Source organism: Nicotiana sylvestris, chromosome 3, assembly GCF_000393655.2.
Source record: "Nicotiana sylvestris chromosome 3, ASM39365v2, whole genome shotgun sequence".
In the NCBI taxonomy this organism is placed as follows: domain Eukaryota; kingdom Viridiplantae; phylum Streptophyta; class Magnoliopsida; order Solanales; family Solanaceae; genus Nicotiana; species Nicotiana sylvestris.
The window spans coordinates 15,739,268-15,765,305 of record NC_091059.1 but is presented as its reverse complement, the minus strand read 5'-3'; the positions used below and the strand labels follow the sequence as shown (position 1 = coordinate 15,765,305).

General features: G+C 35.2%; 1 protein-coding gene across 3 annotated transcripts in view; it reads right to left on the bottom strand.

The window, feature by feature from the left end:
- The window catches only part of LOC104220060 (uncharacterized), a 38,731-nt gene extending 15,357 nt beyond the window's left edge, over window positions 1-23,374 (bottom strand). For 2 of the 3 annotated variants that reach the window (XM_070170672.1, XM_070170673.1), the window contains exons 1-14: window positions 23,094-23,374; window positions 22,898-22,998; window positions 20,926-21,136; window positions 17,238-17,319; window positions 16,218-16,515; window positions 15,354-15,456; window positions 15,125-15,261; window positions 13,810-13,983; window positions 13,286-13,488; window positions 13,050-13,193; window positions 11,655-11,743; window positions 6,616-6,763; window positions 6,461-6,510; window positions 5,471-5,526 (exon numbers count right to left, since the gene is read on the bottom strand). In XM_070170672.1, the coding sequence (XP_070026773.1) occupies window positions 5,471-5,526; window positions 6,461-6,510; window positions 6,616-6,763; window positions 11,655-11,743; window positions 13,050-13,193; window positions 13,286-13,488; window positions 13,810-13,983; window positions 15,125-15,261; window positions 15,354-15,456; window positions 16,218-16,515; window positions 17,238-17,319; window positions 20,926-21,136; window positions 22,898-22,998; window positions 23,094-23,280 (1,983 nt within the window). In that variant the 5' untranslated portion in view covers window positions 23,281-23,374. The remainder of the gene's footprint in view (window positions 1-5,470; window positions 5,527-6,460; window positions 6,511-6,615; window positions 6,764-11,654; window positions 11,744-13,049; window positions 13,194-13,285; window positions 13,489-13,809; window positions 13,984-15,124; window positions 15,262-15,353; window positions 15,457-16,217; window positions 16,516-17,237; window positions 17,320-20,925; window positions 21,137-22,897; window positions 22,999-23,093) is intronic. The other variant, XM_070170674.1, reaches the window with a different exon arrangement.
- Window positions 23,375-26,038: the final 2,664 nt, after the last annotated feature.

Genomic DNA, 26,038 nt, shown 5'->3' with positions numbered 1-26,038 from the left:
ATTAGGTATTCACTCTTATTGTTGGGATTCACTTGTTTTAAAATCCCTCCATAGCCAACATTAGACGCATCTGTCTCGATAACCTTTTGCCAAGTAGGATTAGCAAGGGTTAAACAAGGTAGAGATTTAACACGCTGTTTAATACTTTTGACTAACGCAGTATGCTGGTCAGTCCAAGGCCGTCTATGATCCTTTTTCAGCCTATCGTATAGAGGAGCTAGATCTCGTGATAAACTTTTGTAGAAAGGGGATATATAATTCAAACTTCCCAAAAATCTTTGTAATTGAGTCCTGTCAGTAATAACATCAGGAAATTTCGAGGCAAAATCAATTGATCTTTGTATTGGGGTAATTTTTCCCTGGCAAATATTATGACCCAAAAAACGAACATTCGTTTGGAATAGACTCATCTTTGGTTTAGAAATTACTAAACCGTTTTGTGTAACAATTTTCTTAAAAATATCAAGATGCTTAATATGCATCTCCAAAGTTTTAGAAAATACTAATATGTCGTCAATATAAACGATGACAAAATCTAGATAAGGGTTAAAAATATCATTCATAATTTTCTGAAATTCAGAAGGGGCATTTTTTAAACCAAATGGCATAACATTCCATTCATATTGCCCAAATGAACATTGAAAGCAGTTCTATAAGTATGCTCTTTAAAGACTTGAATTTGCCAATAACCAGATTTTAAATCAAATTTTGAAAATATATTGGCGTTATATAACCTAGATAGCAAGTCCCTTTTATTGGGGATAGGATATCTAATCCATTTTAGATTATATTTAATGGTTTATAATTTATAACTAAGCGAGGGATACCTCGTTCCTTTTCTGCCACATTATTAACATAAAAGGCAGAACATGACCAAGGAGATTTTGAGGGTTTTATCAAACCCTTTTGTAACAAACTATCAATCTCGTTTTTGCAGAATTCAACTAGTTCAGCATTCATCTGGCAAGGTCGAGATTTAGTAGGAATATCATCCTCAGAGAAGTTTTCTTCGTAAGGAAGAGTTACAATATGCCTTTTCCGGTTCCAAAAGGCACTAGGGTGATCGGCGCAAACATCAACAGCCATCTTTTCAGCAATCAATTTAATCTTTTGCTGAACTTTAGCAGACTGTAAAGTATCGAATATATTCATGCTAAGAATTTCTAATTGTAATGAATCAACATGCCTTTGTTTCATATTAATCAAGGCATTAATATCTCTAGTTACGGGATCTGTAACAAAAGAATAACTTATCTTTTTATCTTGATAAGTAGCAGAAAAACCATGTTCATCTATATTATTGAACGGATAAATAGCATTAATAAAAGGGGTTCCAAGTATAATTGGAGGGTATAACTGGTTTTTTACCAAAAAGAAGAAATGAGGAATACAGACTTTATTTTGGCAAATATGGGTATTTGGCAGTTTGTACTCTATATCTAAAGCATGACCAGAAGCGGATTTAACCAAATGAGTGGTCTTTTGAAAATATTTAGTTGGAATTAATCCTTCCTGGATACAGCTTACATCAGCACCACTATCAATCATAGCTATATCAGTTATAGAAAAATTATTATCGATCAAAATAGTACATTTAATATACCACTTATGTGCAGTAATAATCTGCATCATACCTAAAAACAGATCAGAATTTTCTTCAGTTAGATCAGAAATTTCTTTCCCTTTATCATTAGAAGATTCAGAAATTTCTTTAGTCGAAAATTCAGGTAGAGAATTATTTTTCTCAATTTGAGTAATTCGGTGATCGCAAATCATTTGATTTTGCTTAAGAGACTTAATATCCCTTTTCAAATTCTCAATTTCTTTCTTTTAAATCATCAAAAGAAGTATCTCTGCTAGGCGTACTGGACTTTTGAAGTCGTCTATTAATTTCAGATAAAGAATAAGGTGCAAAATGTTCAAATTCGTTTTTGTATTTTTCAAAAGGTTTTGAACTACTAGAATTAGAACTTGCAGCTAAATTAATAATTTTTTTACGAAGTTTTTCATCAGTAACTTCTTTTAAAAGTTCTATTACATTATCAGATGTAATAGTTTTCATATTTGGATTATGAAATTGTGATTGTAATTTATAAAATTCGTCACTATCACAAGTACAAATATCACATTTGCAAGCAGTGCAAGAAGTATCAATATTTTTATCATTATCAGAAAAATCAATTAACTCAACTTCGTCTTCAGATTCAGTCTCAGAGTAATAGTCAGATTCTGATCCTGAAGTATATAACAAGCCATAAACCTTATCGCGTAACTCATCATCGAGTTCTAAGGTTTTCAGCTTTTGAAGCTTGCAATTTGGAGAAATATGACCAAACTTTCCACACTTAATATCAGCGAGATCTCTTTTAGATCTATTCTTCGTAAATCGAGTAGATTTCCGATGCGCTTTTCTAGTATCACGTTCTTCCTTAGTCCTATATCTAGACCTCTTTTTCTTATACGAGCTATCCGGGTAAGGATACCTATGATATCTGTTTTTCTTCTTCCTACTTTGAGTAGAAGTTCCGGGTAAACCGAACTGGGTACAGAAGTCACCTAATTGGGATTTCTCTTTAAGCTTATCAATCTTAAGCTGTCTAGAAAGCCTTAGCTCATTACACAATTTCAATCCTTCTTGTGTACACACTCCAATAAGTTTACCATAGGTATAATTATTATACTGAATTTCACCGTAACTACCCCTTAACACATCCCTTACTCTTTCAGCAAATAAGGAAGGGAGGCCGTCTATAAACTTGGCTTTCCAATGCTCATATTTATTCTCGGGTAGTTCCATAACTCTACTCATAAAAGTATCTTTATACCATCTAAATTCACTAAGGGTCTTACATCTAAGTCCATTAAGTAAAGTTCGGATGGTCTCATGATTTGAGGTAAATCTACCATTGAAATGTTCTAAGATTGTAAGGATAAGGGTATAAACTGCATCTTCTCTACCCACTACTAGAGCCATTCCTATGTTATCAACACCTTCGTCGGTTGCAGTAGCATTTATGACGAAAGCCTTTTCCTCTACAGATAAATGATTATCCCACCAGCCACGAAGTTGGCCAGTAAATCCTGCAATAATCATTTTGCAAATAGTTCTATCTGTATTTTTAACACTTTTACAGATAGTCGAATACATAAGCATTCTGTGTACGAGAATGGTTAATTGTCTATCAGTTAAACCATCAAGATTCCATTCATAAATTTCGGAACCGCTATAAGACGTATTAGTCTGATTCCAATCTCGTTCCTCAATCAACACATCTTGAGGAGTAGGACGGAGATAATAATAAGTTTGCATCCTTGGTTTGTCAGCATACCTATTATTTGGTTTAACTATACCTTTGAGTTTATTAAACTCTGACCATATCTCGGTTTTATAATCAGAAACGGTCTCAATTTTATCAGCAAATTTTTTTGATAAATCAATAGGTCTAATATTTAAACCAGAAAGCTTTTTATCTAAAAGCTGAGCTAAGTCATCAAGAGATTTAAATTTAAAATCCTGAATCTCAGGAGGTCTTTGAATATGAGTAAGAATGTTTTGATCAACTGTTTTACTTCCTGAAGTGGAGGCAATATCAGTTGGTCCTTTCTTAGTACCCATTTCTTTTATTAAAATAGTCAAATCATCAAGTTTTTTATCAAGAGAACCAATATGTTCTCCTAAAATTTTTACATACAAACCCAAATAATTGTTTTGAGAAATCAATTTATTAATTTCTGCGATATTAATAGCTGCCACATTATCATCAATAAATTTTTGAAAGGCAGTGAAAGTAATACCAGTATTATTAGGTAAAATAAAGGGAGTCTGAGGAGGATAAATTGCTTTAGTAATATTACCACTCTCATCTTTATAAGATCTTTCCAGTACCTTTATATAAAGAGGCAAATAAGTTGTTATAAACCAAGGAACAAAATACATAATTTGATTATGCAGGGAACAAGTTTCATAAAATTCTTGAGATATATTGTTCAAATCATCTTTACTATAAGTATCAAAAAACCATGTTTTAAACTGGTTCCATTTTTTACTAAAAAATTCCTTTTGAATATAATTACGGGCCCGAGAACCGGGGCTAAAATCTATTTGGTGTGGAATCATTAAATATTATTGGGGTCGAAATCCATCTCGGATACAGAAGGAATATCCTTATCTGAAATATTGTCATTGTCTTGAACAATATTTGTTTGAGGGTTAATCTTAACCCTTTCAACCATCTTAACCTTTTGATCAGGCTTATTACTAGCAATGGTGTGTAAAGAAGTTGCACGATTGCGAGCTGGACCGTAGACTGGTTCAACAGGGGAAATATGTTGAATAGCAGGTAGAAGTCTATGATTAGAAAATGAATGTCTATTATACATAGTAGACTTATCATCAAATTGAATACAAATCCTACCATCCGGATTTTGAGTGACATGCGAAAATTCAGTATTTGACAAGTCGTTAGTCATCTGACTTGGGGATATAACAGAATTTAAAGTCCAAGTAGTTGGAAAATTAATTTCTTCCCACCTAATAGGTCTCCTAGTGGTGACCTTGGACCTTGCAAAATTGGTTTCTACCAATATGGTCTGATCCGATGTATCGTATAACTTACATCTAGGATTCAAAGTAGATAACAATTTGAAATAAATCCTATAGGACAGACATATAAGTTCAGAACCAGGTGCATAATTATAACCATGCGTTTTCACATTTAAAGTCAAAGCATCAAGAATATTAACATCAGAAAGAGAAAGTTGCAGATTGGGTTGAGTATTAAAGTATACTGGACCATAGGCCACTGTAGACTCTATCGAACCCATCAGATACTGTCTGAAGTTCAGATTTCTAGCATCTCTAAGAGCTGCTAAAAAGGTCTCTGGTAATCCTTTAAGGGTTAACGGTTTAAATGCAATTTGAACCATACCAATATGAATATTATATTATATTATATTATATTATATTATATTATATTATATTATATTATATTATATTATATTATATTATATACCAAGGGGGTATGGGATCGCTTCCGTGAGGCTCTGTAATTGAACTTCAGCCGTGGCAAACTACCAATCTCTAGGTAAAACTTAAACCACAATGCTCCTTACAACCCTTCAACGGCCACCTGCCTAAACGGGTTTACGAGCATCACCGGTTAGGTTGGCCTAACCAAGGCTTACTGTCGAGATTGGTAATTGTCTGGTCTATCCAGTTCTTAATCTAAAACTTCATCGGGGTGATACAGTAGACTCTTAGCTACAAAACATGTTTATATTATATTATATTATATTATATTATATTATATTATATTATATAAGAACAGTCAAAAGAATCAGGACCAATGAGAAAGGAAGCATTTGCTTGGGAGCAGAATACTAATTCACTCATGACAGCAGATAGAGTCACAGATAAATAAAAAGACATGAGGTGAGCCCGTTAAGCAAACTGGAAGAAACTCTAGCTTACTATTTTTGACCACTCAGGAAGCAGCTTCAGCACTTTATCAATATCAGGTTTTTGTCCTGAAAGAGAAGAAAAGAAGAATCAAGGTGCTTTCTAGAAGTAGTTATATACTGACAAAAAAAAAAATAAGAAGAAGAATACAATTGATGGAGAGGATTGCCGCATAGAGCACAAGAGCACTCTACGTGTAAAAGTGATGCACGCAACCACAATCATTGGACAGAAAAATACTCCAGATATCACCCTTCCCATGCAAGCTATATTGTCACTCAAAAATTCTTTAGTTTCTTTCTACTCAAACCATTACCTCAAACTAGCACTATGTAACTCCACTATACATTAAAATTTTTTATATGAGTATAACCTTGAGCAAAGGAAATACCATCTGCAAAAGGAACTCCCAAAAAGCACCTTTTCTTTCAAAATACACAAATCACGTAAATTTCCAAGACATGAAGGAAGGTAAGAAAAACCGTAATATCAAGCAACCAGGAAAGCTAATAGCACCCAAAATAAACTATTCCAGAATAGAAACTTTCCACTAAACACACTCATTTAGAATCCTGCCACCAAGAGCTTCAGATTACTCTAACAATTACAAATATCCATTATAGGAAGTTGCTTTGAAGAGAGAACTGTTGAGAAGATAACCTATCTTTTAGGTTGAAGGATACAAACAACAACAACAACTACGCCTCAGTCCCAAACCAGTAGGGTTTATCTTTTAGATTGAAGGATACCAGGAAAAAAAAAGGATTTTCCGAATTAACTGTGTTCCTCATTAGATTTAACTCTTCTCCTGCTTCTTTCTATGACAGTTATAGATGACCACTATTGGCCCGTGGGGTTTAAATCTGATGTCAAATTTCATGATGTTTGGTGTACTATATTGAACTTCACTAGCTGTGCACTCCCAATCATCTCCTGAGCAGCTTATGGCAGAAACTACAACTTTCAACTGTAATATATGTACACAGCATCAGTAAATCATACCTTCTTCCCCATAAGCAATATCACAAATGTCTGGGTTCTGAGGGGGTTTGCTGCACAAACAAATTAGAAGTTACAATAACAGAATTACTCTTCTGTTTCGTTGCTGCTTACTTGAAATTTTGTCGTCATTAAAGATCAAAAGTATTTCATTGTACCTCAGACAGTCGAGCAGCATGCATATAACATCAGGGCTATGCTTGTAATTCTTCAATAATGCAATGAGTGCACCACTTGCCAATGAGTGTACTCTTTCAAGTGGAGAGCATATAAGACAAACTAGTGCAGGCAAAGTAAACGAAGGATCTGCAGCAGTAAACAAAAAAGTTATTGCTCAGTCAGCAATGCTGTTTTGGATGCCAAAGGGAAGAACAAGAAGCCAGACTAAGTTCTTTCTTTACAGATGGCAGTTCCCAATTTAAAAGAGGAAAGGAGAGACCTGGTCGGCCAATAAACATGTTGACATACAAGTTGTCTAGCACATGTATACACATGTACTACATCATAGCTAGCACATGTATATGAGTTGTATAGTAGGTGTAATACAAGTTGTGTAGCACATGTATACAAATGTACTACATCATAGCTAGCACATGTATATGAGTTGTATAGTAGGTGTAATTAGGTGTATGACAACTAATAGATTAGGTGAATTAGTATTATAAATAGGTCTTGTAATCTTCTCTTCTAGATATGAAATATAGAACTTCTTTGGTTTCTAACATGGTATCAGAGCATTGAAGTTTTTTCATCAGTTTGTTGTTGGGAATTTTTTTTCCCCGTTCGAATTATTTTTGTTCAGAACAGTCTTTCGCTGCTTTGATTCTATTTCACTATTTCCGGCCATTTTTTGCCCCGGCCGCTTCTTTACAGATTTTTCTACTCACTATTCCGACCAAAGTGGTACTGTCAGAATTTTTTTCCTGACAACTTTCATTTTCCAAGATCACTGTTCACTGTTCAAATATTACTATTCACTGTAATGTTCAAATATCACTGTTCAAATTTCACTGCACTGTTCTTGACTATTTGATTCTGCTATTATTCGGGTGCAAGATGACTGAAACGAAACCTACCGTTGATGTCATTCCGGTTATGTCCAAAATTACGGAGAATAAGTTCATGGGTTCCAATTACATGGATTGGAGTAAGACGATCCGTCTCTATTTGCGGAGCATCGACAAAGAGAACCACTTGGTTGATGATCCACCCAAGGATGAGACTAAATCAGTCTGGTTAAAGGAGGATGCAAAATTGTTTCTCCAAATCAAGAATTCGATGCACAGTGAGGTAAATGATCTAGTTTCTCATTGTGATTATGTGAAGGATCTAATGGATTATTTAGATTTTTTGTACTCTGGCAAAGGAAACTTGTCTCGCATGTATGATGTGTGCCAGGCATTTTACCATCCATCCATGCAAGATCGCTCTCTCACCACTTACTTCTCAGAGTTTAAGAAGGTGTATGATGAGCTTAATGTTATATTGCCGTTTAGTCCAGATGTGAAGGTACAACAGGCTCAGCGTGAACAACTGGCGGTCATGAGTTTCCTTTCTAGTTTTTCTCCCGAATTTGAAGGGGCCAAATCGCAGATTTTATCTGGGACTGCTATCTCTTCCTTGAAAGAGGCCTTTACAAGAGTGTTGCGTACTGAAAAGTCTCATCCAGGTCCGACAGCCACGATCGATAGTGGTGCTCTGCTTAGCCGCGTCCAAAAGAATAGGAGTCATAGTAATCGCAATCGGAGTAGCGATAGTCGAGACCTAAAGCAAGGGGAAGTTGAATGTTTTTATTGTCATGAGCTCGGTCATACCATACTTTATTGTGTGAAGCTTCAGAATAAGAACAAAAGATCTCAGTATGTCAAGATCGCCACTTCCGAGACTATTTCACCATCTCAGTCATCATCTCCTCCTATCAATACTATCCCCGAGTCAGGTAAAACCACTAAGTGTCTCCTCTCTTCGTCATCCAAATGGGTCATTGATTCTGGTGCCACAGATCATATGACAGGTAACTCTAAACTCTTTTCCACATTTCAGTCACATACCCAATGTTCCATAGTTACTTTAGCCGATGGGTCTACCTCATATGTTTTAGGGTCTGGCACTGTTAACCCAACATCTTCTCTTTCCCTTAATTCCGTCTTAAATTTGCCTGATTTTTCTTTCAATCTAATATCTGTCAGTACTCGTACTCTAAATTGTTGTCTCATTTTTTCCCAATTATTGTCTTTTTCAGGATCTTACGACGAAGCAGATTATTGGTAAAGGTTCTGAGTCTGGGGGTCTCTATGTTCTTGAATCACAGGTGCCGAAATCCATTTCTTGTTCAACTGTGTTGTCTTCCTTTGATGTACACTGTCGATTGGGTCATCCATCCTTGTCTAGTTTGAAGAAGTTATATCCTCAGTTTCAGAGTATTTCCTCTTTAGATTGTGAGTCATGTCAGTTTGCTAAACACCATCGCCTTCCTAAAGTTTCTAGAGTCAATAAACGGGTCGACTTACCTTTTGAGTTAGTTCACACCGATGTTTGGGGTCCATGTCCTATTATCTCTAAAACTGGTTTTAGATATTTTGTTACCTTTGTGGATGATCATTCTCGTGTTACTTGGTTATATTTAATGAAAAATCGTTCGGAGTTGTTTTCAATTTTTTGTGCTTTTTGTGCTGAAATAAAAACTCATTTTAATGTTTCCGTTCGTAATTTAAGGAGTGACAATGCAAAAGAATATTTTTCGGATTTGTTTAAAGATTATATGGCTACAAATGGTATTCTACATCAATCTTCTTGTGTTGACACCCCTTCTCAAAATGGGGTTGCGGAACGAAAAAATAGACATCTTCTTGAAGTAGGCCGAGCACTCCTCTTTCAAATGAAAGTGCCAAAATGTTTTTGGGCTGATGCCGTCTCTACAGCTTGTTTTTTAATAAATCGAATGTCATCTTCTGTACTTCATGGTAATATTCCTTACAACATTCTTTTTTCCTCTAAGCCATTATTTCCTATTGAACCCAAAATATTTGGTTGTACTTGTTTTGTTCGTGATGTTCGTCCACAGGTAACTAAATTAGATCCAAAGGCCCTTAAGTGTGTGTTCTTAGGGTACTCACGTCTTCAGAAAGGTTATCGGTGTTATTCTCCAGATCTCAAAAGGTACTTAGTGTCTGCCGATGTCACATTCCATGAAAATTATCCGTTCTTTTCTTCATATGTTTATAACAGTCCTGAGGAAGAAGATGATACTTTGGTCTACACTGTCACACATCCAGTTAGTTCTCCAACACCTCTTCCTCAGTCACCCGTTTCCCTCGATCGACCATCCGAGCAGCCACCTGTTCTTCGTGTGTATACCAGGCGACAACAAACCTCAGAACCCGATCCTTTACCTACTTCTGCTTCGTCAGTAGATCCAACCTCCTGTGTTTCAGATCCTAGTTTGGATCTTCCTATTGCCATTCGCAAAGGTACACGATAATGTACTTATCTTATTTCTTCTTTTGTGTCTTATGACCATTTGTCTACTTCTTCTAGCTCGTTTATTGCATCATTAAATTCTGCTAGGTTACCTAAAACTGTTCGTGAAGCATTGTCCCACCCAGGTTGGCATGATGCAATGATAGAAGAGATGATGGCTTTAGATGAGAATGGTACTTGAGAGTTGGCCGATCTGCCCACTAACAAAAAGGTTATTGGGTGCAAGTGGGTATTTGCTGTTAAGTTTAACTCTGATGGGACAGTAGCTCGCCTTAAGGCACGCCTTGTTGCAAAAGGGTATGCACAGACCTATGGAGTCGAATATTTGGATACTTTTTCCCCGGTCGCCAAGTTAGCTTCTGTTCGATTATTCATTTCCATGGCAGCTACTTATGATTGGCCTCTGCATCAGCTTGATATAAAGAATGCTTTTTTACATGGAGGTCTTCATGAAGAAGTATATATGGAGCAACCACCTGGGTTTGTTGTTCAGGGGGAGTGTGGAAAGGTATGTCGTCTTCGAAAATCTCTTTATGGGCTGAAACAGAGTCCCCGTGCTTGGTTTGGCAGATTTAGTGAGGCTGTTCTAGAATATGGGATGAAGAAAAGCAATTGCGATCATACGGTGTTTTATAAAAAGTCTGATGATGGTATTCTTTTATTGGTAGTATATGTTGATGACATCGTTATTACTGGAAGTGATATTACAGGAATTTCAACTCTAAAGTCTTTCCTTCACACTCAATTTCAGACGAAAGATTTAGGGCAACTAAAGTATTTTTTGGGAGTTGAAGTTACACGGAGCAAGAAAGGCATCTTCTTGTCCCAAAGGAAATATACTCTTGACTTGTTAGCTGAAACTGGAAAGTTGGGATCTAAACCATGCAGCATGCCAATGGTTCCTAACACACAACTCGTGAAAGAAGACGGTGAGTTATTCGAAGATCCAGAGAAATATAGGAGATTGGTTGGGAAACTGAACTATCTTACAGTAACTCGTCCCGATATCGCATACTCTGTCAGCATTGTGAGTCAGTTTATGTCTTCCCCAACAGTCAGGCATTGGGCGGCTCTGGAGCAGATTCTTTGTTATCTAAAGGGATCTCCAGGACGGGGTCTAGTATATAAGAATAATGAACACACTAACATTGAGTGTTTCACAGATGCAGATTGGGCAGGGTCAAAAGCCGATAGGAGATCCACGACAGGATATTGCGTTTTTGTTGGTGGAAACTTGATTTCGTGGAAGAGTAAGAAACAAAATGTCGTATCTCGATCTAGTGCGGAAGCAGAATACAGAGCTATGGCACAATCTGTGTGTGAGGTTGTATGGGTACATCAACTATTAAGTGAAGTTGGCTTCCAAACTACATTGCCAGCAAAGTTGTGGTGTGATAATCAAGCTGCTCTTCATATCTCCTCTAATCCTGTATTTCACGAAATGACTAAGCACATTGAAATAGATTGTCACTTTGTTCGTAAAAAGATTCAACAAAAGCTCATCTCTACAGAAGTAGGAGGTTCAAATGAAAGAAGAATTTCCCCTCAAAAGTTGTGCATCATCATTTTTCCTATGTTTCAACTAACCAAAACTGAAAGGTGGGCAGAACAATCATTCAAGTTATATAAAAACTTAAGCCACAGTAAAGCATCTTCTTGCAATATACCATTGCACCACAAAGATAACTGAGCTAAAAGTCAAAAGGTGGAGGCTTACCTATTAAAGGAATCAATTTGGAAGCCTGTGTATTAATTACCATTTGTTCGTCTTGGAGAAACTCCAATAGGTGGCATGACAAATGCTGCCTGCAAAGTGCAAATTTCACAAAACAGCCTTTTTTTTTAGACTGAAAATTTCACAAAACAACCTTTAATTGTTCTGTTAACTAAATTTGACGGAAAACCATAAGAGATTCTAATAAGGAGTTTACAAAAGGGAGAGTAATTTTGGAATTAAGAATAGTTGAATGTACAATGATTTAGCAGTGCACCTACTGTTCTTTATTGGGTGTTCTGCTGATATCCTATTCATATATTATTCAATCAGTGTAAATTTCTGAAATCAGTTATTTTCTTTCAAAAGAAAAATCAGGATGATGATAACTTAACAGATCAAAAGATCAGAATGATGATAACTTTAGTACATATAACTTCCTTTGAGTTACATATCGTACCATATCGGAAATATGAAAGTGTTATCCAATGGGGTTTAAAATAGTCCTGTGCTACTACATCATTGCCTAAGATTTTTCTTTTTAGTTGAATGCTTAGATTCTTCACATGGAATTAGCGCCAACATTTTGTAAGTACAGTCTTAACTCGTAAGTCTGCATAAGGTCCATGGATGAACCTAGAATCAGGCAATGCACATGCAGAAATGTGTTAGCCACATATTATCCCACATCAGGATAAACACCTCAAAAGGAGACTATAATGGTGCTGAGTTACTCCACCCAAATTGACTTGAAGTGTTCGTTAAATGCTCAAGTTCTATGAACTTTCTAATAAGGTAAGAAAGTTGGGCATTGTATGTCACTTCAATATATAACTCTTTTACACAAAAATTCTAAATATAATGATCTTGTATAGTAAAAACACTACGTGATTTCTTCCCATCACCTAGTGTTCAATGAAGTGGGTTGAGACACATGAGGTCTCGGGTTCAAATCCCAGCGAACGCAAAAATAATAGTGATTTCTTCCCATCTGTCCAAGTAAACAGAGTTATTTGGTACCTATTGCTAGTCGGAGATAGCAGGTGTCCCATGAAATTAGTCGAGGTGCGTGTAAGCTGGCCCGGACACCACGGTTATAAAAAATTGGTCATGTATCATGACTCAATCTAAGTACTTTAGCATGCTCTCAACAGGTTGAGAAATCTCTCTACGGATACTTCTAAAATTCACCTCCCTAGTTGACTGATTGTTGGATCTCCTTTTGTTGTGCCAATACTTTGACTAGCAGTTCAGACAGGATTCTCAGGCGCCTTTATTGTAATTATATTTCTTTCTCAAACAAACTGCTGCAATTATATTCCTTCAACATTGTATATAGTGCTAAAAGGTGAAGCAGAGTTAATAACTAAAAGCCAATAATAGAAAGCAACAGCATACCACATAGTAGGAGGAAGCACGGTATCTGACTCCATAGATACATGGATAAGATCTGAAATGAAGTCAACAGCATTTCTTTTCTGTGAAACATTCCCGGAAATAAGGCGCTTTAGAATTTCTTCCAAGCACTGTGTATCGGAGGATCTGGCAAAAATAATGATTGCCATTTATATTTAATCCCAAACATGCATTTGAAAAGATTAAAACCAGTGTATATTGCAGTAATTCAATCGTACATGGAGCAATATTCAGCAAAAAGCTTGATAACAGCTTTCGCTGCAGTGTCTCGCTCATCCAAGAGGTGTAGTAACATTGGCAGTAAAGCATTAATCTGACTAATGTCTGCAGCACATTTAGACAAACTACTGTTCGTCCTAAAGATGACAGCTTTGAAGATGCAGAGGGCACTGTCAATTACTTCATCATCTGCACAATTGAGCTTCAAATATACCAAAAAGAACAAATGTAAAAAACATTAATCATTGGCAAAAAGCCGTAGCAACTCAACCAAAAGAGTAAAAAATACTCGCAGTAATCAAACCACCAAGAATGTTTTAATTCAAGTACTAAAGACAAGAAATATGCTAGCTCTCTGGTGCTTAGTCAAGCAAACTTGGTGCATCAATCTAGACTGTATAAATCATCATCTTATTGAAGAAAGTTACTTTACCAAAGCAATTACTCAAGACTCTTCTAGAGAGATCCTAATCTTATAATATCCAAAATGCAGCAAACTTCTTCAGTAGTCATGTAATTCTACCTGGGATATGATAGCTTGAGATAGCTGAGATCCATGTTCCTCAATGGTAGATTTAAACTGCATTCCATGTAGACGGCCTAATAGAAGGGCAAGGCAATTCAAGAAAAACTTAATGGTCTCTCTTCCACTTTCTTTGTTTTTTGGAGACTCTTCAGCATAGTTATCTGCATAAAACTGCAAGTTTTCTTCTTTAAATCTGGACTAAATAGAGAAGTACATACGCATAATAGTGTTCACATACTCTGATATATACAGAAAGAGCAACGAAATCAAGAGTCAGGACAATTGAAACTAATTCTTATGTCAAGTTTATCTTCTTTTTGTTAGACCGAGAGTCCTTTTGTCGAATATGATCATCAGAGAAAAACATGCACCTGTTAAATAAGTTCCAAGAGAACTTACCTATGGGTATTCAAACAGTTAATTCAGTTACCAACTGGCAATTCAGTAGGTAAACTGAAATTTCAAGTTCTCTCAACACAAACCATTTGAACTCATTCCACTTCCAAACTGAAACTCTTAATTATATGGGCTTTGAAATACAGTTTTATCTTTCTCAGAGAATGAGAGTAGATTAGGGCATACATTTATGAGTTATAATAGAAGTTTGAGAAGGATGAAAATAAGTTACTAGAAAGAGTAAACAAATGACTCTGCAGTGGTGTGACCACGTTAAAACCTGGTCAATAAATGTGTTTAACTACTAATGACCAAAGACCTACTTCACTACTTGGAGTCTTGGACCAATTCTGCTAAAATGTTTTACAAGTCTCTTGTTTTGGTTGAATCAATTGAGAGTTTGGAGAAGCCATAAGTGAATAAATAAATATAAATTCAGGTACTTTTAGATACCTGAACCAACGAAACAACAGAAGTACTTACTGAGTCGGTTTGCCAGTTTGTTGGGTTTTAACCAAATAATGAAGTCCTAAATGTCCAAAATATTTCTGATAATGCAGATTGAAATTGTATTCTTAGCACAATATTTTACAAACAGGAAGCTTTTTATCCAGCAGGAAACTAATTCAAGACAGGATATCTGTAAATTAAATCTCAACAATCCAAGTCTTCCAGATACATCCACTCAACCAAGTGAATAGCCCATAATTTCAATCACTAGAATTACTTTTTTTTAATTGGTACCACTAGAATTACTTAAAATCCATCCCAGGAAAAATAAAGAAAGTGATTTAAAACAAAAACAATGAAGTGTCAATCCACTGAAATATACTAATGTTTCCCATTCCGAAGAAACCAAATGCAAGAGGAAGGAACAGAATGTGAACGGACTTGATGTGGTAATAGTATAGCAAACCTGAATCCCAGATAAGTACTGCTCCAATAATTCTGTATATTTCTGTGCGAATTTGTGCTCTTCCAAGTGCAACAACATGCCATAATGTTTCCAACAAGATGAGAGCAGTAATATTCCACTCTTCAGCATTTGTGAATCTGTCTAAAGTAATGATAGAGGGCACACGGTGAACAAAACATAAGGGCTATCAAAGTTGAGCCAGACACTGAAAAGCTGAAAACTGTAACACCTGCCTTGGTTTGTATGTGAATATATTTTTCCTGCGTCCCCAGCAACCACCTGAGAACTCTCTCCAATGCCTTTGCATGCAAAGGCCTGCTTTTTTTGTTCCACTGCACGTCAAAGACTATATGTGAAACACTGAAACATTTGACAAGTGGACTTTAAGAGTTCCCACTTCCCGACAAGGTTTTATAGAAAATGATCTATCAACAACATTTATGGGAACCTTTTCAAAGTAAATATTTTATCCGTCAAGATCCCTATAATCATATTGTAGTGCCTTCTATACATCGTTATCAGATTTTAGCAAGCAAATTTTTGCACGTACAACTTTTTATCTGACCGACTATTTTAGTCTAACAGAAAGAAACTTTTTAAACGCACAATTTAGCATTACTGAGTACCAACAAATATTGGCATCAATTGGATAAACTTTTTAAATGCACAACTTAGCACTACCGAGCACATAAAGAAACTGGCATCAATTAGTTACACTCAAAAAATTTCAAAAAATATTGTCAAATACTTTAACTCATAGGTTACCGAGAACTGGTTGGACGTAGAAATAGAAATCAAAAGCTCATTTTTTCAAGTTCTTGGGAAAACATGGAAAGAAAGACTTACTAATTTGAGATTAAAACTAATCACTAGTCAGAAAACAAGTGTAAGGCTTACAGAAGAAAATAGGTATACTAGAAGTTGTTTCGTCAGAGAGATTTACAGAAAACCTAGTTTTCTCTCTCAGGATGCATATCTTAACTGCATGAATTACTTACTTAGAGCAGTTGTACTAGTGAATGATAGTCAAGGATATTCAAATATGACATTCAATGAAGAGGTCTGAATAGATAAAACAAGTTATGGAACATACAGCTGTAAGTCTCTCTACAAGAACTATGAGGTGATCCAACTGGTCCCAAAGCAGTAACTTCATTTCCATGTGTGTAGATTCAGAGGATTTGCTGATTTTATTCACTTTCTTCTTAGTCGAAGTAGAAGATAACAACATGACTGGGCGATTTCTTTCACCAATACCAGCTGCCTTTTGCTTGTCATCTGAGCAGTTGGACACTGAATCACTTCTTGTTAATGCCTCCGTAAGAGAGAGAATTAGATCCGCAGCAGCCACTGAAAGGCGAGTTGGCAGCTCAAATTCCCCCTGCACGGTGCTACAAATTTGAAATAAGCAAACTTAGGCATGTGTTTTTGTTAGAAATTTTAAATGGACCAGTAAGCATTTTCTGTTAGATCAGTCTCAGCTCCCTAGAGTGGATGAGAGAATACAGCTAACAGCAAAAGTTTGAATGAAGTTGAGCAAAGACAATTCCATTTCCACTTACAGACTAGTCATGCATTTTTTTCTTCTTTTATTTTTTTCCCTTTTTTGGGTTTTCATGGATAGATACGTATTACGTATTCTCATATTATATATATATATATATATATATATATATATATATATATATATATATATATATATATATATATATATATATATATATATATATATATATATATATATATATATATATATATATATATATATATATATATATATATATATATATATATATATATATATATATATATATATATATATATATATATATATATATATATATATATATATAAATTTTATATTATTCATCGACCCTGAAGCTTAGAACTAACACAAGTTTAAAGGTGTCTGGAGCACTACACTCTTTTGTTTGGTAGCAATAAGATTCTTCTCACTCATTTTTCAATAGTAGCAGTAAAATTTTCCCCATTTAGTTTTCGGTAAAAATCAGCAATGCTGAGCAGCCAGTAACAGATCATCATCTAATAAAAAGGAAATGGGGAAATGACAGAGACAGACAATACGAAAGAAAGAAAGAAAAAGAACACACACCTTCCATCACGTACAATAGCCACAAGATGGGACGTACATGTGCAGAAAATCTTCAGAAGTGCATCGTATCTCGCTCTAACCCCTGTATTAATAACAGAAAACTCAGTAACCCAAAACTAAGTGTTATCATGAAACAAACATAAGACTTTGTCCACTGTAAACAGTGGGCAACAGGTTCACAGGCCAACAGCTACTACTACTACGCCTCGGTACCAAACAAGTTAAGGTTGAGGTTGGCTATATGAACCCTCACTGACCATACTTTTCCATTTTAATTCCTCTTAGTCCAACATTATACAAAACAAAAGTAAAAATGTAAGTACTAGAAGTTCTCTATATGGCTAAGAGACTTCTCGAAAACATAGGACGTAAAGTAAACGTACTAACATGACTAGAACATGTTCTAACACCTTGACTAGAACATGTTCTAACACCTACCTGGTCTAAAACATATTCCCAACTAATTGATATCACTTATATGAATCTTTTTCTTCCATTGTGCCATATCATTTGCTAAGTCAACATAGATTCTACCAGATTGTAGGTTTTCCAAGGCAATTTCCTTCCCTGCAATTTTAGGTCTACTTCGACTCCATTTAACACTTTCATTCCCCACAGTTTCACATCTATGGATCAGTGCATCTTGGTAATCGACACAGGACATGATCAAATCATCTCAAGCGGCTTTCTCTTAATTTATCCTTACAAATGTGGTCATTTTTAATATTATTTAATCTTGCATAACCGCACATCCATCTTAGCATTTACATCTCTATGACACTCATCTTGCGGATGTGTTGAACTCTAGCAACCAAACATTCACTCACATATAACATTGTCGATCCGATAATTGTTCTATAAAACTTACCTTTCACTTTCATAAACATCTTTCTATCACATAAAAATCCAATAGTACTTCTCCAGTTCAGCCATCCAATTTTGACTCGATGTGTAACATCTTTGTCTATCCTTTCATTCTCTTGGAACAACGAGCCTAGATATCTGACTTTTGTTTGCACTTAGGCACCACAATCTATATCTAATCTCACCTTAACTTCGCTTCTTATGTTGACTAAACGTGCAACACATATATTCGATCTTACTTTTGCTTGTCCCAAAACCCTTACTTTTTTCTTTGGATAAGCGTGGTGTCTAGGCCACCTTGTGCGCACCCTTACTCTCTTTTTTTCTCCATAGTTCAAACTCTTAGTTGACACTCTCTTTGGTTTCGTTAATTAGCACGATATCATCAACAACTAGCATACACATGAAAGCTCATCTTATATTTAAGTCGGTTAGCTCATTCATAACTAGGGTAAACAAATACTGGCTCAATGCAGTCCGACCTCCTTTGTGTCTCCTACTGTTCTTACACAAGTGTCAACTCCTTCATAGATGTCCTTTATGGCATTTAGATATTTAACACTAATTCCTTTCCTCTCCTACACCCATCAAGGGACCTTTCTTTGTACTCATTGTCTCCGTGTAACCTATAGGTCAAGAGTTCGAGTCATGGAAGAAGCCATTAATGCTTGCATTAGGGTAGGTTATCTACATCATACTCCTTGCATTGCGTCCCTTCCCTGAACCCTGCGTCAATGCGGGATGCTTTGTGCATCAGGTTGCTTTTTTAAATTTATTAAAATGTTTGAGCATGAACATACGTATATAAAAGGCATACCAAAAATAATATAAAACTTACAAATATCATTTCTACAAAAGACACGCAATCTTCTGTACACCTCATGGGTGCACTAGAAGAAAATAAGGGATAATAGATTATTCCTCGATTGAACGAAATTCAACTCTACAGTTTCAAAAGCTTCCCTATTTCTCTCTCCAAATGACTCAGACAAGTGCTAGTGGAGATTCCAAGCCCTACATTTTCTCTTCCACCAATTGCAATTCCAACTTAATATTAGCTCATTTAGGATGTCTGGCATCACCTAAATTATTCCAAACCAACCCAAGATTACCTACCATAAACTCGAAACCACCCGACAATGAAGAAGAGATGGTTAACGTCTTCACCCAAGCTCTTGCACATAAAGCACCAACTGATGTATGTGACCTTCCTCTCCCTTAGATTTTCAGCTGTCAAAATCACCCTCTTTGTTGCTAGCCAACTGAAGAAACGCAACTTTCTTGGAACCATAGGAATCCAGATCGATCAATGTGGAAATGCAACCTCCTTCCTAACTAGAAGCTTCTTATAATAAGACTTAACATAAAATATTCCATTATTCCCTAATCACATCTTGCATACATCGTGGTTGTCCTGAGGTGTTCCTTGTTTGTGAAGCAACTCAACTACGTTTGGGAATTTTACCACTTTCTAATCGTGAAAATTCTTCCTAATCTCAAACCCCAAACGAACTTCTCAATTCGCTATCTACATTCTACTATCTTCCGAACTCGATGGACTGTCATTTTTTTAGGCATGAACTAAAATCTTGTAAAAGTTTGAAAATACAAGTCTCAAAGTATTTTCCTCACACACTTGTGCTCCCAAAAGTTCATCCTCCTCGCATGCCACTAAACTCTTCATATCCCTTCAATAAACCACATATGACTCACTAGATTATATAAAGAGATAAAGAAGAAATCTATCTTGGGATAACGTACAATGACTTATTAGATATATCATGTGTTTTCCCCATTTAAGAAAAAGTCCCCAAAGAAAGGGGACGTCTAACGGAAAACACCGACGCTTCAACATTCGTGGCAACAACAATCATTAAAGTCAAAAAGTGAGATTTACTCTACGACATAACATAATTTTATCCTTCAAAATTACAGGGTTGTTTAACTCACTATGAAATAATGTCATCAAAAGGCACTACGCGGTCAGCTCAAACACTTGAAGTGCACTGAGCGCAAACAGGTTCCTCCAGACCAATACTCAAAAGAAACAAACAGTTCTATGCATAACAAACTTAAACTAGTGTTGCAAATTGATTAATAAAAGCATACAGTATAACTATTACCAGTATAATCTACAGTGAACTTTTAAATCAATTTGGAATTGGCATTACTTTCTCTTTTTTTAAGTAACAGCGGTGCCCAGACCAGCATATGTGCATTTCGACTATTCCATTGGGTATCTGCTACCTCCCACTAGCAAAAGTTGCCCCATAACTCTGACTACCAAGGCTTAGGCAGATGGGAAAAAATCAACTAGTCCCTCACTCCCTCTGTTTCAATTTGAGTGACACATTTTCCCTATTAGTCTGTTCTAAAAAGAATGACACATTCCTACAATTGGAAATAATTCAACTTTAAACTCTTCATTTTACCCATTTTACCCTGAATGCGAAGTTTTTATAACCACACAAATGCCATGTCCCCACAAAACCTTTACCCCTTTAAGCTTTTAAGACCACAAGTTTCAAAATTCTTCTTTTTCTCTTAAACTCCGCGCCGAGTCAAACTACCTCATCTAAATTGAAACGGAGGGAGTAGTATTTTTGATTTGCTGGATTTTCACACTGATCTCCAAGGTTTACACACACTTCATTGACCACTAGATTACAGCTTTGGATGTTGGAATTTTGACTTCCTCTTACGGAAGGGTCAAGAGAAATAAACAGAGCATCAAAAGTAGCAGGATTGCATATGTATAGTCCAATTTACAATGAAAGAGTCATCTAGGTTCAAATAGAAGCAGAACTTGAAAAGGTCAAATTACCACGTGTTTCGAGCTTGTCCATAGTGACCTCAAATTCAATAAGACTTCGTGCAAGGGTACACCACCCAAGGGATATGTAATGATCCTCTTTTCGAGATAAAATGGCCTCCAGATCATTTGCTAAAGCCTGGAAATTTACTTCGTCCTCAAAAAGCCAATTGAGAAGTATCATCACTTGGTTGCCATGCTTTGACCCCCGGAACCTCAGTGACTGACAATTTTTTTATCAATGATGATAAAGAAGACAGCATGGGGAAACAGGTATATATATGCAACAGACAGTTTTAGCCCAAAAACAGAAAAGGTGAGCATATGCTAATAGTTAATAATGATTGCAAGAACATAAGTGAGGAAAAGAGAATAGGCCATCAGTCATGAACTTAAGCTACACAATTTTTTCATCCACCACCATCTCAAAGGCCTTTTTCATGTATAATATGAAAAGTTCCATGGTTCCAATAGCAAAAAACATTGCTCTCAATAGAAAAAATAAAACCATGCAAGAGACTAAAAATGTTAGAGAGAGGTTCAGGCGCATGAATGCAATGAGGATAACTAAAGCATTTCATGGACTATGTTAGTGACTTGAGGCTAAGCAGATGCCCATGTGCTACTAAAAGCAGCTGACCCATCTTAACCAGTTATGACGAGAAAAAATGGTGACATTCTGCAAAAAAAGAGCTTCTTACTGATGATTCACAGCAAAAACTTCGTTGTTGCGGAGTATGGACAAATTTGAAATTATGTCCTAATTGAATACTCCCACTTTTCCCTATTTATATTAAATTTAACACTTTTCCTTTTTCAAAACATTCTAAAAATGTCCGACACCAGTCCATACCAACACAACTTTCACCATTTTCAAGAATTTTAAAGAGAAGCTATTCAAATTTCAAATTTTCAAGCTTCGATATGATATTTCCCTTATCAAACTAACTTTCAATTATCACTTTAACCTTTTCTTCAACTATTAATGACAAAAATATTATAAGTAAAAGTAACATCTTAAACTCTCTGTCCATTCAGATACAGTCATATAGAATGGGAAGGAGGGAGTACAATTTACTCCTCTATCCCACAATATTTCTCATATTAGTTTTACAAGAGTCCAGGTTGAAAATGTGGGAGCAATGTTAAATGCAAATAAAATCACTATTTGAAAATAATACTCAGAGATTTTTTTTTTCCAAAATGTTATAGAATATGCATAAAGAAAATCATAGTCTGAATTTATATACTCACCTCTTGAAAAAGCTAACTGAAAACTTGAAACAGAAAAAGAAAAAAAAAAACATAGAGAAACAAGCTTCAAGGTTCTTCCTTTTCTTATACATATAAGGTCATAGGAATAATTCCCAGCAATTCCTTCATTTTATGGACTAAATTGAAGTTACAACAACAACAACAACAGCAACTACACCTCATTCCCGAAAAGGTTGAGATCGGCTATGTGAATCCTCATTGACCACGTTACTCCGTTTAAACTCATCTCGTTCCAACATTATGCAAATACAAATAAAAAATTTAGAAGTTCGGAATATTTAGTATAAATATCTAAAATGCTCAACCACTCTTAGAGATATAAGATGTGCTAACGTCTAAAACATATTTTCAACTAATATGTATCGCCATGGATTAAATTGAAGTTAACCCCAATAAAACCATTTAGTAAACTAATCAGTACTGATATCTGAATACTTCTACTCCCTCTGTTCTTTATGTGGCAAACTTTCCCTTTTAGCTTGTTCAAGAAAGAATGACACTTCTCTAAATTTAGAAATAATTTAATTTTAAACGTCCAATTTTAACATCAATGAGATGATTTACAGCCACATAAATGTCTACGGCTTATTTTAGACCACATTTCAAAAGTCTTTCTTACTTTTTTTAACTCCGCAGCCAGTCAACCAATGCCACATAAATTCAGGCGGAGGAATTAACAAACAAAAAGAGCTGTAATATTGGTTCTTACATGTTGAATCATAGGAACAAGAACTTGGTCCAAAGATGACTCTTTTTCAGCAGCATCCTTCACATACTTGTAAAGAAACCATAATGACTGTTCCAAAGAAACTGAAGAAAAAAAAAACAACTAAGAAACAAAAAGAGAAAAAAAGTGTTTTTTGTCTAGAACCTCAATTTCAGAATATACACAAGTAAGAAATTACCAGCAATAGGTGCAATTTTGGGAGAAGGATCAAGATGAGAAATGGTTTCTAGAAGCTTCTTAGGCTTGGTAGTAAGCAATGTGTTCATAACACGACCCAATGTTGCGCTAGTCATTGAATTTGACTCTGATATCAGTGGTTCTGTAGCTGTGCGCAATAGTAACTGTTTTTGTTCCATTGCTACCATGTGGAAGACAGGGATTGAACCCTTTACCGGAGAATTCAGGGCGCGGAATTGGTGAAACGGAAAGAATAGAAAGGAACTCGGGTTTCTGCCTTCTCGTAGTAGAAAAAATGATGAATGCGGTGTCGTATCATAGTACGTTAGCGGAAAATGACTTTTCTAGTCCATTAAGTATTTGGTATTTCGTCTTTTGGATCCCGATTTTTATTTCTCTTGGCAGAATACCCCGGGAATCTTTCAAAGTTGTCTTAATTACCCCTAGACTATGCCCGAAAATAATGAGTTCCAGCTAGGGTGGGCATAGTTTGGGCAAACTTTTTTTTTGGGTTTGGATTAAGGATTGAATTTTTAATTTAATTTTTAATTTTTTTGAATTTTGGATTAATGTTGGATTTGGTACTTTAGATTTTTAGATATTTTAAGATATTCAATTTTTTTTTTATATTTTATATTAATTCATTATTCATATGCCAATAGTAACAAGTCCAATACCCTATCCATTAGACATAATTTCATATATTCAATACTAATTACTAAGTTACTATTAGAATACTTTCTATTTCGACATGATTTTACTATTGTTGCTTCTTATCGGCCTCACTAATGTCTTTATATTTCCTTGGTGAAGATTTCATTACTTGAATAGTACTTTATTTGAATGAGTGTGATGCAAATATGGAACTTTTTAGGCAATTTAAAATGAATACTTCATTATGTTTGTTGTCATAAGAAGAAGAAACATCTCAACTTATAAGCTCAAAATCGAAAATTCAAAATATCCAAATCGATTGATCCGAATTCAAACTTTAAAAATTTGATCCAATCCGAGTTTCTTCGAATTGTCATTTCTTTAACCCGAGAATGAAAATCCAAATCGAATTTTTCATGTTCAATATGAACTGCCCCAACATTCACCCTGCTTCCAGCCAAAAAAATTTATTTATAAATTTGTCACGGAAAAACAAAAAGAAATATACAATTGAAAAAAATCAATTATTGCATCTAAAAAAATAAAGAAATACACCGAAGAAGCTCCATTATTTGATTAAAACTTTTTTATTTAACTAAACAAAAGGGATACATAATTGAAACAAATAGTTATAGTATCCAAAGAAGAAATAATGGACCAATGGTCTATTCCCAGTGTATGAATGACTAATTTTGTAAAGTTTAAGGGCAAATTCAAACTATTTTTTTATCTTTCTTTTTCACGTGTCTCACTTATGACTTAAAATGCTCAATGCAGATAAAATATGGCAATTTATGCTCCGTTAAAAATAAATAACATATATAATATTTTCGGATACTAGCTATGAATAACTAAATTCGCAAAGTTTAGGGGGCAAACTTAACTTTCTTTTTTTCCTTTTCAATATGAAACATAGAGTTGTCAATATGGGTCGGGTCGGGCTATCCTAGCCCAGCCCACATGGGCTTTAGCAATTGACGGATTGGGCTAGGCTAGCCCATCATTTTGATGGGCTTTATAATGGTCAGCCCACCCCAGCCCTATGTGGGCCGCGGGCCCCCACAGGCCGGCCCATCATTTTAAAAAATATAATTTTATATTTTTTCTTTAAGTTCTGACCTAAAAAAAGATAATTATTTAAAAGTTAAAAAATATCTTATTGGAAATATTCGCAAAACTTTATAACTTTTTATATTGTTCCAATATATCACGATAAATACTCAAAAAGTAAAAGACAGGATTATATTTTATTCACTAAAAGTCAAAACTTAAAACAAACTATTCAAGAGAACGTTCATGATGCTTATGAGATATCCAACACATCATCTTCATCAAACACATTTGAATCCGCTTGTGATAAGGTTGTCTTAACATCTTCGCTTTCATGTACAATTCATATGCAATATTAATTAGTTAAATATTAAAAATAATTAAATTTAAAAATTAATAATATTTAAATTCACATAAAAAAATATTACCAGTTTGAGTTAGAAAACCTGTGCAGCCAATTTCAAGTAGTAACAAATGTTTGGACATTTTCATAATAAATGCAACTTTTGTACTTTGTAAGAACACGCCACCAATGCTAAATGTCGATTCCGATGGTACAATGACAATAAGAATGCTAAGTACATCACGCACCATCACTGAAAGATCAGGATATTTTCTAGAAAGGTCCTTCCAATATATGACAACATTATCTCTTGAAACTTCTCAAGATCAAGTTTTGGTTCCTCTTAGTAAAGATCCGATTCTGACTTTCCATCTCTAAAGGCAGTATACTTTTTATTTTTTATATATTTTAAATAAATATTTTATTAGGCCCACGGGCCGGCGCAGCCTAGCCTCTGTCAAGTCTCACGGGACACGGGCTTACTCGAGCCGAGTTTAAAAACCTCATTTTTAAACGGGCTCCAAAAATTCTAGCATAGCCCTGCTAAATCACGAGCTGGGCTAGGCTGGCCCAACGGGCCAAGCCTATATTGACGGCTCTAGTGAAACATCCAAAGTCAACGGTCGATAAGTATTTTCTAAATTTTCTAGCATTTAATTCGTATGTTGGTTGTACTTTCAGAAACATTGTGCTACTTCACAATCTTTTTCTTTTTAGATGTCTTTATGGGACAAAATGCAACAGTACATTCTCTAATTTAGATATGTTCCATTGGATTACATTATTTTGACATAACTCAGAAATTGTTTATTTTATTTTTCTGTTATAAGATTATTTCCTCTGCTCTCCTAGAATCAATCTTGAGCTAAGCTAAGGACTTCTCTTTATAGAACTTCTTA